This window comes from Macaca fascicularis, chromosome 6 (genome assembly GCF_037993035.2).
Source record: "Macaca fascicularis isolate 582-1 chromosome 6, T2T-MFA8v1.1".
NCBI lineage: Eukaryota > Metazoa > Chordata > Mammalia > Primates > Cercopithecidae > Macaca > Macaca fascicularis.
This window is the reverse complement of record NC_088380.1, coordinates 146,041,377-146,057,633: the sequence shown is the minus strand read 5'-3', so window position 1 is coordinate 146,057,633 and position 16,257 is coordinate 146,041,377. Positions and strand designations below refer to the sequence as shown.

General features: G+C 47.4%; 1 protein-coding gene across 2 annotated transcripts in view; it reads right to left on the bottom strand.

Annotated features, from left to right (window-relative positions):
- The window catches only part of UBE2D2 (ubiquitin conjugating enzyme E2 D2), a 69,174-nt gene extending 54,199 nt beyond the window's left edge, over positions 1–14,975 (bottom strand). For both annotated transcript variants that reach the window (XM_065546857.2, XM_005557936.5), the window contains exon 1: positions 14,500–14,975. Coding sequence is in view for 1 of the 2 variants with exons in the window: in XM_005557936.5 (XP_005557993.1) it covers positions 14,500–14,523 (24 nt within the window). In the remaining variant the exon portion in view is untranslated. The remainder of the gene's footprint in view (positions 1–14,499) is intronic.
- Between the last annotated feature and the right edge of the window lie 1,282 nt (positions 14,976–16,257).

The window sequence follows — 16,257 nt, the reverse complement described above, 5'->3', positions numbered from 1 at the left end:
TTTTTTTTTTTCTTTTTTGAGACAGAGTCTCACTCTGTTGCCCAGGCTGGAGTGCAGTGGCTCAATCTGGGCTCACTGAAACCTCTGGCTCCCACGTTCAAGCGACTCTCCTGTCTCAGCCTCCTAAGTAGCTGGGTTTACAGGCACCCACCACTACGCTCGGCTAATTTTTGTATTTTTAGTAGAGTTGGGGTTTCAGCATGTTGGCCAAGCTGGTCTCTAACTCCTGACCTCAGGTGATCCACCCGCCTTGGCCTCCCAAAGTGCTAGGATTAACAGGCAAGAGCCACGGCGCCTGGTCAATTTTATCACTTTTAACACGTTTTTAGGAAATACTACATATTTTTGTAGTTTTAAAGCAGTAATTTGCCTCAAGAAACTTGCACACAAGAAAGCAAATGATGTCTACATTTGATTTTCCATCTGTGTCCTGAGGTATAAACATCATTTCATCTCCAGCATTGTCTATTTGACCATCACAGATCTATCCTATGTTTCTTATCATAATTCAATATATATTTGAGAAGTTACTGCCAGGCACCGTGGCTCACGCCTGTAATCCCAGCACTTTGGGAGGCCGAGGCAGGTGGATCACCTGAGGTCAGAAGTTCAAGACCAGCCTGGTCAACATGGTGAAACCCCATCTCTACTGAATATACAAAAATTAGCTGGGCGTGGTGGCGGGCACCTGTAATTCCAGATACTTGGGAGGCTGAGGCAGGAGAATTGCTTGAACCTGGGAGGCACAGATTGCAGTGAGATGAGACCACGCAGTGGCACTCCAGCCTGGGCAACAAGAATGAACTTTGTCGGCCGGGCGCGGTGGCTCAAGCCTGTAATCCCAGCACTTTGGGAGGCCGAGACGGGCGGATCACGAGGTCAGGAGATCGAGACCATCCTGGCTAACACGGTGAAACCCCGTCTCTACTAAGAAATACAAAAAATAGCCGGGCGAGGTGGCAGCGCCTGTAGTCCCAGCTACTCGGGAGGCTGAGGCCGGAGAATGGCTTGAACCCGGGAGGCGGAGCTTGCAGTGAGCTGAGAGAATGGCTTGAACCCGGGAGGCGGAGCTTGCAGTGAGCTGAGATCCGGCCACTGCACTCCAGCCTGGGCTACAGAGCGAGACTCCGTCTCAAAAAAAAAAAAACAAAAAAAAGAATGAACTTTGTCTCAAAAAAAAAAAAAGTTATTTAACTGAAGCTTATTATGTATTAAATATTTCAAGTGTACTAACCCATCCTCAATTGACTTATATCTAGGAGAAAGACATTATTTATTATTCATTATTATTTGTTTTTTGAGATGGAGTCTCGCTCTGACACCCAGGCTGGAGTACAGTGGCAAGATCTCGGCTCACTGCAAGCTCCACATCCCGAGTTCACGCCATTCTCCTGCCTCAGCCTCCCAAGTAGCTGGAACTACAGGCACCTGCCACCATGCCCAGCTAATTTTTTTGTATTTTTAGTAGAAACGGGGTTTCACCATGTTAGCCAGGATGGTCTCAATCTCCTGACCTCGTGATCTACCCGCCTAAGCCTCCCCAAGTGCTGGGATTACAGGCCTGAGCCACCGCGCCCAGCTGAGAAAGACATTTTAAACTGAAAGCAGAGTCCTTTGATTCTTAAACCCAAGGAGTCATATTATGTTAAAATAAACACGAGCAAAGAACAGGCATTTATTTTTCAGAAAAATTAGGGTGACCTATCCATGATGGGATAATTAATGTTAGCAGCAGTCTAACTGCAAAATATGCAGTCTGTATTCTTTCCTTTGCTACCATGTATCTGTTTGAAACAAATTTTCATATACTGTAATAAAAACAACATACAGTAAGACATTTAAAGTGGTACCTGATGATGACTTTTATTATGTAAGAAAAATACTATGCTTAAAACTGATAGCAAAATAAGAATGACAGATGTTTCATCTTGATAGTTCTTTTTTTTTTGGGATGGAGTTTCTCTCTGTCGTCCAGGCTGGAGTGCAGTGGCGTGATGATCTCGGCTCACTGCAAGTTCCGCCTCCCAGGTTCACGCCATTCTCCTGCCTCAGACTCCCAAGTAGCTGGGACTACAGGCGCCCACCACCATGTCCGGCTAATTTTTTTGTATTTTTAGTAGAGACGGGGTTTTTATCATGTTAGCCAGGATGGTCTCGATCTCCTGACCTTGTGATCCGCCCATCTCGGCCTCCCAAAGAGCTGGGATTACAGGCGTGAGCCACTTCGCCCAGCCTCATCTTGATAGTTCTTAATAATTTTGTTTGTGACATAGTTTGATTATATATTCTAATTAATTTATCTGAGATTGGGTGGGGCATGACGGCTCACACCTGTAATCCCAACACTTTGAGAGGCTTAGGTGGGTGGATCACTTGAGGCCAGGAGTTCAAGACCAGCCTGGCTAACATGGTGAAACCTGCTAAAAATACACAAATCAGCCAGGCATGGTGGTGTATGCCTGTAATCCCAGCTTCTTTTCTTGGGAGGCTGAGGCAGGAGAATTGCTTGGACCCGAGAGGCAGAGGTTGCAGTGAGCTGAGATCACGCCACTGCACTCCAGCCTGGGCCCCACAGAGCAAGACTCTGTCTCAAAAAAAAATAAAAATAAAAAAATAATTAATGTATCTGAGATACTTTGTGCTCTCAATTTTTTTTTTTTTTTTTTAAAGAGACAGATCTCGCTCTGTGGTCCAGGCTGGAATGCATGGAATGCAGTGGCATGATCACAGCTCACTGCAGCCTTAAACTCCTGGGCTCAAGCAATCCTCCCACCTTGGCCTTTTGAATAGCAGGGATTACAGGCACATGCCACTGTACCTGGCTAATTTAATTTTTTGTAGACACAGGGTCTTGCTATATTGCACAGGCTGGTCTTGAACTCCTGAGCTCAAGTGATCCTCCTGCCTTGGCTTCCCAAAGTCCTGGGATTGCAGGCATGAGTCACCATATCTGGCCAGTGCTCTCAATTTTAATACAAGTATGCATGATTTCATACATTTTGGCTTGTATTTCATCAATAATATTACTTTGATAAGCATTCTAATAAAGCTGGGAAACACCAGATATGAGGAAGAAGAAAGCAGTTTATCAGAAGCCAAAAGAACTGAATAAAAACGATGTCAACTATTACAAAAGTTAAACAAAAATTGAGGTATCCACTGAATGTGGCAATTAAGTAATCATTAGTGAACTTACTAAATAGTTCCAGAACAGTAAAAAGACTACTCTTTCAATAATTTTGGGACTGAAATGTCAGAGATGGGAAGGATAAAGATGAGGAAGGAAGTAGCTCTTCTTGGGGAGAGGAAGTTTAAAAAGTTATTTTACTGCTTTTTTTTTTTTTTTAAATGGGGGAAAATCTTCAATAAGTTTGGATGCTAAGAGGAATTAGTGGAGAAGAGATTGGAAGTATGAAAACAAGGACAATTACTGGAGAGCAAAAACAAGAAAAGGAAAAAGGTAGGAAGGAGGGAGGGAGGGAAGGAAGGAAAGAGGGAAAGAGAGAAAGAAAAGGATGGAAAGCAAAAGTTAACTTTGGCAAAGGGAAAAGTAACGCTTCTCTAGAGATTAGAGGGGAGAAGGGCAATGACTAAAACAAGTAAACCTGGTGAGACAATAACTCTACAGTCAAGATCGCCTGTATCTGAATCCTAGTTCTTCCTACTATAACCATAGTCTTAGGCAAATTTATTTCTCCCACAGTTTCCTTATCTATTCTGGGGAGAACAGAATTATTAAAAGATTGTTGAGGCCGGGCGCAGTGGCTCAAGCCTGTAATCCCAGCACTTTGGGAGGCCGAGACGGGCGGATCACGAGGTCGGGAGATCGAGACCATCCTGGTTAACACAGTGAAACCCCGTCTCTACTAAAAAATACAAAAAACTAGCCGGGCGAGGTGGCGGGCGCCTGTAGTCCCAGCTACTCGGGAGGCTGAGGCAGGAGAATGGCGTGAACCCGGGAGGCGGAGCTTGCAGTGAGCTGAGATCCAGCCACTGCACTCCAGCCTGGGTGACAGCGCGAGACTCCGTCTCAAAAAAAAAAAAAAAAAAAAAAAAAAAGATTGTTGAAAAGATCAAGTAATTCCTGATACACAGTGAGTACTCTAAAGAGGATAGCTGAAATGTTTTTTTTTTTTTTTTTGAGATGAAGTCTTGCTCTGTCGCCCAGGCTAGAGTACAGTGGAGCGACCTCCGCCCACTGCAACCCCCACCTCTCAGGTTCAAGCACTTCTCCGGCCTCAGCCACCGCGCCTGGCTAATTTTTATATTTTTAGTAGAGACGGGGTTTCACCATGTTGGCCAGGCTGGTCTCGAACTGCTGACCACACAATCCACCCTCCTCGGTCTCCCAAAGTGCTGGGATTACAGGCATGAGCTACGGCACCCGGCCAATCTGTTGAACTCACACACAAGATTTCTTTTTTCTCTGCAGAACAGGTACTCTGTTCATCTGCTGAGATTAAAATAATGTTTATGGTAGAAAGACAGTGGTTTTCAATCTTTTCAGATATTAAGGCTGCTCTGCCTAGGGAGTAGACATTCTTTATTCCTTTACTTTCCTAATGAACTCGCTTTCACTTAAAAAAAAAATCCATTTGACTTTGATGAAAGATATATGCAGAAAGCCGGGGGCGGTGGCTCATGCCTGTAATCCCAACACTTTGGGAGGCTGAGGCAGGTGGATCACTTGAGGTCAGGAGTTCGAAACCAGCCGAGGCGGGCAGATCACGAGGTCAGGAGATGGAGACCATCCTGGCTAACATGGTGAGACCCTGTCTCTACTAAAAATACAAAAAACCTCAGCCAGGCATCGTGGCATGCGCCTGTAGTCCCAGCTACTCGGGAGGCTGAAGTTGGAGAATCACTTGAACCCAGGAGGTGGAGGTTGCAGTGAGCCGAGATCACACAACTGCATTCCAGCCTGGGCGACAGAGGGAGACTCTATCTCAAAAAAAACAAAAAACAAAAATTAGTCAGGTGTGGTGGCATGCACCTGTGGTCCCAGCTACTTGGGAGGCTGAGGCAGGAGAATCTCTTGAACCCGGGAAGTGGAGGTTGCAGTGAGCCGAGATTGCACAACTGCACTCCAACCTGGGCAACAGAGGTAAAGACTCCGTTTCAGAGAAAAAAAAAAAAAAAAAAAAAGGCGGGGGTGGTGGTGGCGAGAATAGAATACCAAATTTGCAATACTTGTTTTTGTTGTTGTTGTTGTTGTTGTTTTGACACAGAATCTGGCTCTGTTGCCCAGGCGGGAGTGCAGGGGTGTGATCACAGCTCACTGTAGCCTTGATCTTCCATCCAGGCTCAAGTGATCCTCCTGTCTCAGCTTCTTGAGTAGCCAGGACTACAGGCACACATCACCATGCCCAGCTAATTTTGTTTCGCTTTGTTTTGTTTTTGTAGAGACAGGGTCTCCCATTATGGACCAATCTGGCCTTGAACTCCCGGGTTCAAGCAATCCTCCCACGCTGGCCTCCCAAAGTGATGGGATTACAGGCACGAGCCACTGTGTCAAGCCTAAATAAATTTGCAGTTTTAAGAGGTCTTATGAGCAACCTCGCCAACCATAAAAAGGGAAGTTGAGGAAGATCTTCAGGTTCCAAGACATAGTTTAAATATCCAATTGTTTGAACAAAAGAAAAAAAGGCTGCATCCTCTGGATTTATATACCTAATAGCTATGTAACGATAACACATGGCTTGCCAGAAAATACACTGGACACAGTCAAGAAATCCAGGTTCTCAATTCAGACCTAGTCTTACCTGGTAGGTCACACAGCCTTTCCAGACAGCAGCTTGAGATGTGCTACAGTGCTAACATTTTATGATTCTATTACCCAAAATCTCACTTGACTCTGCAGATAGAAATACTACTTTATTTCCCTATGTTATAGTTTAACATGATTTTGAAGGTTTGTCTGGAGATCTAACCATCAAAACTTTATTTCTACAGACAAAACAAGTGTGTTCCTGCATTTCTGGGATAAGGCTGCAAAAGTTTTTGCTAGCATGAGGAATGAGTCAGATACTCCTATCCTGGGAACTGCCTAGGATATTTTAGCAGAAATATACAGAATTGGACCTTGTCAAAACCTCTTCCTTGTCAGTCATCAGTACAGTAATATACACTGGGAGACTTCAGAGAAAACCTAGATTTATTAACAGTTATCCTCAATGATGGCTGTTCGAATTATATGTAAATAACAACCTAGTAGAGCCAAAGAAAGTGCTTCAATTCAATGATCTTTTGTAAAGGAAATAATACTTTTTTAGTGGGGGAAAAAAAAAACTACCTAGAAATTATGTGAAGAAGCTCACCTTTTGGATTAAGAAGGTATGTCTGCTATCCAAGATAAAACTAATTTAAATAGCCATATTCAGACAATCATTTATTAAAGTTCCCAATACTACTACCTGTTAATTCATTTCTTCATTTTGATAGGAATTCCATCAGTCCTTACCTCTAATATTCATCTAATATATGGTACCACACCTCTAGTACAGTATTTTTTCTTTTTTTTTTTTTTTTGAGGCGGAGTCTGGCACTCTTGCCCATACTGGAGTGCAGTGGCCCGATCTCGGCTCACTGCAAGCTCCGCCTCCTGGGTTCACGCCATTCTCCTGCCTCAGCCTCCCGAGTAGCTGGGACTACAGGCGCCCGCCACCTCGCCCGGCTAGTTTTTTTATATTTTTTAGTAGAGACGGGGTTTCACCGTGTTAGCCAGGATGATCTCGATCTCCTGACCTCGTGATCCACCCGTCTCGGCCTCCCAAAGTGCTGGGATTACAGGCTTGAGCCACCGCGCCCGGCCTTTTTCTTTTTTTTGAAACAGAGTTTCGCTCTTGTTGCCCAGTCTGGAGTGCAATGGCGTGATCTCGGCTCACCGCAACCTCTGCCTCCCACGTTCAAGCAATTCTCCTGCCTCAGCCTCCCGAGTAGCTGGGATTACAGGCATGTACCCCCACGCCCAGCTAATTTTGTATTTTTAGCAGAGATGGGGTTTCTCCACGTTGAGGCTGGTCTTGAACTCCTGACCTCAGGTGATCTGCCTGCCTCCGCCTCCCAAAGTGCTGGGATTACAGGCATGAGCCATGGTGCCCGGCCTTTTTCCTCTTTTTTTTTGAGACGAAGTCTTGCTCTGTTGCCCAGGCTGGAGTGCAGTGGCGCGATCTCGGCTCACCACAACCTCCACCTCCTGGGTTCAAGCAATTGTCTGCCTCAGCCTTTCCAGTAACTGGGATCGCAGGCATTCACCACCATGCCCAGCTAATTTTTATATTTTTGGTAGAGACGGGGTTTCACTATCTTGACCAGGCTGGTCTTGAACTCCTAACCGTATGATCCACCCGCCTCAGCCTCCCAAAGTGCTGGGATTACAGGCATGAGCCACCGCGCCCGGCCTACGGTATTTTTAAGCAATTTTCTTTCTTATTTTTTTCGAGATGGAGTCTCGCTCTGTTGCCCAGGCTGCAGTGCAGTGGCAAGATCTTGGCTCACTGCAACCTCTGCCTCCCAGGTTCAAGTGATTCTCCTGCCTCAGTCTCCCGAGTAGCTGGGACTACAGGTGAGTGCCACCACACCTGGCTAACTTTTGTATTTTTAGCAGAGACGGGGTTTCGCCATGTTGGGCAGGCTGGTCTCGAATTCCTGACCTCAGGTGGTCAGCCCTCCTTGGCCTCCCAAAGTACTGGGATTACAGGTGTGAGCCACCCCACCCAGCCTAAGCAATTTTTAAAAATACAGCACTGTTCAGCGTTACAACTACTTTCTTTAAGATCATGCTTTGGTGGCCGGGCGAGGTGGCTCAAGCCTGTAATCCCAGCACTTTGGGAGGCCGAGGTGGGTGGATCACGAGGTCAGGAGATGGAGACCATCCTGGCTAACACTGTGAAACCACGTCTCTACTAAAAATACAAAAAGAAATTAGCCAGGCGTGGTGGCGGGTGCCTGTAGTCCCAGCTACTCCAGAGGCTGAGGCAGGAGAATGGCGTGAATCCGGGAAGCCGAGCTTGCAGTGAACAGAGATCGCGCCACTGCACTCCAGCCTGGGCGACAGAGCCAGACTCCATCTCAAAAAAAAAAAAAAAAAAAAAAAAAAATCATGCTTTGGTAACTTCCCAATCTCAGACATTTTTAAAGTGTATTGTCAGTCTACAGAAAAACTCAAAAGATGAAACAGATAATAATGGAAGATTAATACGTAAACTTCTACGGGATCAATGTATTTACATAACTGGTTTTCCCAAGACCTCACACAAAACTATACAAAAATTAGCAAATTGGCTGGGCGCAGTGGCTCACCCCTGTAATCCCAGCACTCTGTGAGGCCGAAGCGGGCGGATCACAAGGTCAGGAGATGGAGATTATCCTGGCTAACACAGTGAAACCCCGTCTCTACTAAAAATAGAAGAATTAGCTGGGCGTGAGGGCAGGCGCCTGTAGTCCCAGCTACTCGGGAGGCTGAGTCAGGAGAACTGCGAGAACCCAGGAGGCGGAGCTTGCAGTGAGCCAAGATCGCGCCACTGCACTCCAGCCTGGGCGACAGAGCCAGACTGCCTCTCATTAAAAAAAAAAAAAAAAAAAAGGCAAGTTAATTAGAATTGTATTTAAAAACTACGTAAGGCCGGGCGCAGTGTCTCATGCTTGTATTCCCAGCACTTTGGGAGGCCGAGGTGGGTGGATCACGAGGTCAAGAGTTCGAGACCAGCCTGGCCAATATGGGGAAACCCCCTTCTCCACTAAAAATACAAAAATTAGTTGGGTATGGTGGCGCAAGCCTGTAGTCCCAGCTGCTCAGGAGGCTGAGGCAGAATTGCTTGAACCTGGAAAGCAGAGGTTGCAGTGAGCCGAGATCATACCACTGCACTCCAGCCTGGGTGACAAAGCAAAGACTGTCTAAAAAACAAACTTAATCTTACATAAAGCAATACTTTCAAACTTTTAAAAATACAGGAAGTATTGTTTAAATGACTTAATCTTTTTACACTCCTGATTACTTAATGAACCCCAATCCCTTGTTACTTTAATCCACATACTAAACTGATGTCGACCAAAACGTGTATTTTTTTTTTTTTAATTTGAATTGGTTGCCAAAAAAATCTGGATTTGTGGCTTCTCTGTTTTTTTTGTTTGTTTGTTTTTGTTTTTTAGTGGACGATATGGCAACACTGGGTCCAAAGATTTTGGCAATGGCAACATTTGCAGGGAGCTGGTTAGCAGTTGCCCTCATCTGATAGCACATGCATTTTCTAGCTCCCTCAAATTATCTCTGCTCACTTTGGTACCTGCCTGGCTTTTATAGACATCAGCGTTTGAAATCTTTTTTTTTTTTTTTTTTGGACACAGGGTCTCACTCTGTTGCATAGGCTGCAGCGTAGCGGCTTGATCACGGTTCACTGCAGCCTCTACCTCCCAGGTTCCAGAGATCCTCCCACCTCAGCCTCCCACCTAGCTGGGACTACAGTCACCCACTACCATACCCAGCTAATTTTTTGTATTTTTTGTAAAGATCATGTTTTGTCATGTTGCTCAGACTGGTCTCGAACTCCTGAGCTCAAGCAATCTGCCCACTTGGGCCTCCCAAAGTGCTGGGATTACAGGCATGGCCCACCGTGCCTGACCTGATATCTTTATTTCATTGAGAACTTTGTCTTGAGATGCCTTAAAAGAAGCTAGCCATAGGCTGGGTGCAGCGGCTTACACCTGTAATCCCAACACTTTGGGAGGCCGAGATGGGCGGATCTCCTGAGGTCAGGAGTTTGACCAGCCTGGCCAACATGGTGAAACCCTGTCTCTACCAAAAATACAAAATTAACTGAGCATGGTGGCGGCTGCCTGTAATCTCAGCTACTTGGGAGGCTGAGGCAAGAGAATTGCTTGACCCTGGGAGCCAGAGTTCATAGTGAGCCGAGATCATGCCACTGCACTCCAGCCTGAGTGAGACTCTGTCTCAAAAAAAAAGAAAAAAAAATCTCTATCACAGAAATAGATCAAGTGACAATCCTGGCATTACTTTGTTTGAAAGCTATGTATACTAAACGTTACCTGCTACTAGTAGGACACCATTAAAATGTACAATGCACTATTACTGTTAAGAAAAGCTTTTAGTATCCAACTCTGGTCAGTCTTCCAACTCCTCAAAGAATCAAGATATTTAGCCTTTTACCCTTCCCAAGAATAGAGAAACTAACCAAATACTTCAACATTACAGCACTCTAAGAGCACCAAAAAGCCTCCTACATCTGTATAGCAAAAGTAAAGAAGAAAAACAGGATGCAAGTCAAAAAGGTCTCTGATCAGCCAAGGAAACCACACAGTTCACGGAGCACATGAAGCCCTCTTCAGTCAAGAGCCTACTGGATCTTAATTTAGACACAATTTTAATAAGCTCTGTGATCTGGTTTCTTAGCCCACAACAGATGAGATGCAGCCAACTGGAAAAGGGCTGGGGGTGGTGCTGCTAGAGGCAGGCACTCAAAGCATCAAAATCAAAGCTGAAGACCTAAAAAGTCAGCAGAAAACCTCAAAACATAGCAGGGTGGGGCCACGTGGTGTAGATACCAACAATCCCAAAGGATCCCAATCCCTGCCCAGAACTACACACAATGTTCATAATGACCCTCTTTGCTATGCTCTTTTATAGCATAGGTCAGGGGACCTTAAGATGTATATCAAAATAAAGTCCATCAGAAGCTTTTTCCAAAAAAGACATGGCATTTCAAAGACTGCCAAATTCACAGACATGAATAGTGTCCCTCTGTCAAAGAAACAAGATACTGAATTCCTGAAGATGTCACATGTCAAATGTAGTTTTTCTTAGAATTTTTTTTTTTTTTTTTTTTTTGAGACGGAGTCTTGCTCTGTCGCCCAGGCTGGAGTGCAGTGGCCGGATCTCAGCTCACTGCAAGCTCCGCCTCCCGGGTTCACTCCATTCTCCTGCCTCAGCCTCCCGAGTAGCTGGGACTACAGGCGCCCGCCACCTCGCCCGGCTAGTTTTTTGTAGTTTTAGTAGAGACGGGGTTTCACTGTGTTCACCAGGATGGTCTCAATCTCCTGACCTCGTGATCCACCCGTCTCGGCCTCCCAAAGTGCTGGGATTACAGGCTTGAGCCACCACGCCCGGCCAGAAAAATTTCATTAGAACCCAGATGCAGCAACTCATGACATATAAGTCAAGAAGGTATTTAAGTAGAATTATTTTTTTTCAGGGAATAATTGGGAAGGTTCAAGATCAAGATCAATTATTGAAGCCAAGCAATGGGGATTCCACTGCAGACACATTACTAGGACTGAAGATAAGATAGAACTGATCTTGTCCATGCCTAGTAAGTCTGCTATTCAACTTAACATTGTGGTACAAAGAGTTTGGAAAAAAAAATTCATCTCCATTTTGTTTTCACAATCTTTTTGACTGGTATATCAAAATAAATTTCATTTTTCTTATCATCAGCAGTCTCAGAGAAGTCAAGCCATACTTTGTGAAGAGCTCTAGGGGTATAAACCAGGGGAAAATGGCTAATATTGAATTTTAAAAGTTCAGGCTGGGCCAGATGAGGTGGCTCACACCTGTAATCCCGGCACTTTGTTTTTTGTTTTTTTTTTTTTTGAGACGGAGTCTCGCTCTGTCGCCCAGCCCAGGCTGGAGTGCAGTGGCGCGATCTCGGCTCACTGCAAGCTCCGCCTCCCGGGTTCACGCCATTCTCCTGCCTTAGCCTCCCGAGTAGCTGGGACTACAGGCGCCCACAACAGCGCCCGGCTAATTTTTTGTATTTTTAGTAGAGACGGGGTTTCACCGTGGTCTCGATCTCCTGACCTTGTGATCCGCCCGCCTCGGCCTCCCAAAGTGCTGGGATTACAGGCGTGAGCCACCACGCCCGGCCCAATCCCGGCACTTTGAAAGGCCAAAGTGGGCAGATCACTTGAGGTCAGGAGTAATCACTTGAGGTCAGGAGTTCAAGACCAGTCTGGCCAACATGGTGAAACCCCGTCTCTACTAAAAATACAAAAATTAGCTGGGCATGGCGGCAGGGTGCCTGTAATCCCAGCTACTCCGGAGGCTGAGGCAGGAGAATCTCTTGAACCCGGGAAGCGGAAGTTGCAGTGAGTCAGGATAGCACCACTGCACTCCAGCCTGGGCAACAGAGGGAGACTCTGTCTCAAAAAAAAAAAAAAGGTTTAGGCCAGGCAAGACAGCTCACGCCTGTAATCTCAACACTTTGGGAGGCTGAGGCAGGTGGATCACCGGAGGTCAGGAGCTGGAGACCAGCCTGGCCAACACGGTGAAACCCCGTTTCTACTAAAAATACAAAAATTAGATGGGTATGGTGGTGCGTGCCTGTAATCCCAGCTACTCAAGAGGCTGAGGCAGAAGTATCACTTGAACCCAGGAGGTGGAGGTTGCGGTGAGCCAAGATCATGCCATTGCACTCCAGCCTGGGCAACAAGAGTGAAACTCTGTCCCCAAAAAACGTTCAAATTATTTCTAAACTTGATGTTATTAAAAAATCTTACAAAGGCATATTTTAGGGAAAATCTATTCTAGAAAATATGTAGCAACTCATAAGAAACCATATTACCAGGGCAAGTATTAATTAAAATGTATGTTTTATGTCGAAGAGATATTTCCCTCTCTGAATAAGTCCATTACACACATAAATCAATGTAGAGATTAAAGTCTACATTTCTTTATCTGTAAATTATCACACATTATACCCACTTGCTCTTCCTCAGGTTTTAAAATAAGAGCACAATCTTCTACAAGTATTTGATAACTTCCCAATTAGATTCTATAAGGACCTAGCAATTCCTAAATGCCTTAAAAATACATATGTATACATTTTATTTGGATGACTATTCCTGTGTGCTCCTGACCCTTAAATGGTTAAGACATCTTTGCTTAAGGTTCAAGCTTCTTTATGGTATTTAACAAATACCATTTCATTTTAGTACAAGATTTATTGTCTAAAATCTGCCCTTCTTCATTTGTTAGAAATCGAAGTCAAAAGAAGTTAAGGAGCTAACCTAATTATAGTAACCAATGGGACTGATTCCACGCTAAGTCTGAGCAAAAATGAAATTATGACCAACCGCTGAGCTGAGGTATTTAAATCATCAATCTGTATTCTTAGTTTAAGACAAGGTGAAAACTGGTTCTCTTCCTCTTGCACACCCATCCCATCATCCTGAATGGATAACCCCAGTACCTACTTCTCACTAAGTAGCTACAGGTATAGGCCGTGTGCAGTGGCTGATTGATGCCTGTAATCCCAACACTTAAAGGAGGCAGAGGTGGAAGGCTAGCTTGAGCCCAGGAGTTCGACACCAGCCTGGACAACATGGCAAGATCCCATTCTCCACAAAAAGGAAAAAGATGTACTGAAGAAAAAAGTAGCTACCGGTTTAATGTAGCCAATCTGAGTAGCCAGGTGAAACACCGAACAGAAATTAATAGTGGTGCCTCCCTACTTCTAAGGAAAAAAACATGAAAGTGGCACTAACAGGTTACAACGTCAGAAAGGGAAAAAAACTAAATTTTAAGCCAATCTTATACTCTAGATGTATTATTAGGAAAACCTCCTTATCGATAACTAAATAATCCTTCACTTTAAAGAGCAAAGAAATCCTTTTTAATACAAAATCTAGTAAAATCCCTTCCCAGTTAACAGTCTCCGTAAACGTATCACTTAATAGCGTCAAGCCCATTTTGCGAAGAGACTGTGAAAGGAACTTTTGTGTAATTTCTCTGGTGGTTTTTTCAATGTTCAGGTTTCTACCTCTACCTTTGCCAATGTACAGCTTTTCTATTAAATCCAATCCTGCAAAACGGAAGTGTTAGTTTCTAACTACATATAGCAACCTCAAAGAATAAAATGATTCTCCCTCTACTTCCCTCCTCCCTCATAAGTCACCTTTTTTTTTTCTTCTGAACTTCCAACTCTTAACAGTTTCTGAACAAGCAGGGTGGACCGATGTGTGCTGCCACCCAAGAGGTAAGTGAACTCAAGAGATACTTGTGGATCGGGCAAAACGACTTCCTCCGTCAGCCCGAGCTCAGGCGGTTTTGTGGAGGGAGCTAGGGCAGGTGTGGGAGGAGGGAACAGAAATGGGGCGAGCAGCCCTTTCGACCTCTGTCGAAGGGTCCGCCCAACGCCCCAGCGCCCCCCACGGCCCCAACCCCGCCATCCTGGCCGGACAATGGCCCTCAAGTGCAGCGGCAGTCCCAGACTGGAGAGAAGCCCTAAGAGCCCACACCATGCGGGCCTGAAAGGGCAGACAGGGAGGAACGCTAAGACCGCCAGAGCACCTCCGGCCTAAGCGCGGGCTGCGCGCCGGGGCCTCCGCGGGCGCCATCACTGGGAGTGGGGTATGGAGGCCGCCCAGCGGGGCCAGCACCGGCAGCGGGATCCAAGGAGGCCGCGAGGCCGACGGAGACTACGGCGGGAAGTGCAGGCCGCAGCCTGCTCAGCTGGTCAGCCCCGCAGCCAACCTCCGGCCGCTTACCTTGTGGATTCTCTTCAGAGCCATGGTGGGAGGCGGGTGGCGGCGGCCCCCGGGGCGGGGACGGGGGCGGGGAAGGGACGGGGAAGGGGCTAGGGAGCCTGAGGCCGCCTCGGCGATCGCGGTCTGCCGGAGAAGATGGAGAGTTGAGGAGAGCGGGTCTGGCGACACGGGCTGAGGGCCGGGGCCCACTCAGCTCCTGGGCCTGCCGCAGCGGTCACCGCATCACCCGGCGGCGGCCCCTTTATTCGCCGCCGCCCTAGCCGCCGCCGCCGCCGCCGCCGCCGCCGTAGCTGCCTCTTCCTCCCAGGATCAGCGCCTCCTAGTCAGCCGCCGCGGATCCCTCCGCCAGAAAGCAAAAGCCCAAGCTCGGCCGGCGTCTCTCGGCCGGACAGTCGGAGGGACTGCCTGCCTTCCTGCCTGCTGCAGGTGGACCGAGGGACGCGCGGGCGGGCGGGCGGCGCCGCCGGGGTGGGGCCGTCGGAGCACGGGGTGGGCCCGACCGAGGGGCAGGTCGGGAGGCGCGGGGATTGGCGGGCTAGGGGAGGGAGGGCCGAGCCGCGCCGGCGGCGGAGGGATACGGGCCGCCCCTGTGAGTAAGCTACGCACCGCCGCCGCCGCCGCCGCCGCCGCCGCCACGGCGGCGGAGCGGGTGATGCTGCGAGGCCCTGGGCGGAGATCCCGCGAGAGCCAGAGCGCGAGTTCTGCAGGCTCCCGCGCCGCTACCGTTGACTTCCTTGCTGATGGGAACCCACGCGCGTGTCACAAAAGATCAATAAACATTAAAAGGCAAATGTTGTCAAAATCGCACGACCGTCCCCGTACCAGTTCCGGGAGGAGGCACTTAGGCCCACTGCAACGTTCCTGAAGGAGGAAGGGACTTGACCAAAGTCACACAGCTCTTCTGAAGTCCTGGTACTTAGCAGATCTCTTTCCAGAGGCCGCGCAGCTGCAGCTCGGGCACCCGCCACGAGGGAGATGTCTCAAAGCCGTTCGACTTGCCATGAGATTGGCCTTCCGGACCAAGGCCCCAGATGGAGAGGATTTGAATGTTGTGTTCTCTTCAGCCACTGGCATGTCTGCCTTGGAGGTGCCCAGACCTTGCTCAGCTTAGTGAATTGCAAATTGTTACAGGCAAGCGCTGTACCAGCTGCGTCAGAAAAAAAATCACAATATGTGCCCCAAATAGTTAAAACCAACCGGCTGGGCGTGGTGGCTCACGCTTGTAATCTCAGCATGCTAGGAGGCTAAGGCTGGCTCATCATTTAAGGTCAGGAGTTCAAGACCAGCCTGGCCAACATGGTGAAACCCCATCTCTACTAAAAATACAAAAATTAGGCCGGGCATAGTGGCTCACGCCTGTAATCCCAGCACTTTGGGAGGCCAAGGCAGGCGGATCACGAGGTCAGGAATTCGAGACCAGCCTGGCCAACATAGTGAAACCCCTTATTTACTAAAAATACAAAAATTAGCGGGGCATGGTGATAGGTTCCTGTAGTCCCAGCTACTGGGGAGGCTGAGGCAGGAGAATTGCTTGAACCCGGGAGGCGGAGGTTGCGGTGAGCCGAGTTCACGCCAGTTCACTCCAGCTTAGGCAACAGCAAGAATCCGTCTCAAAAAAAAATTAGCTGAGCGTGGTGGTGGGTGCCTGTAAACCCAGCTACTAGGGAGGCTGAGGCAGGAGAATCGGTTGAACCCAGGAGGCAGAGGTTACAGTGAGCCGAGAGCGTGCTATTGCACTCCAGTCTGGGCGACAAGAGC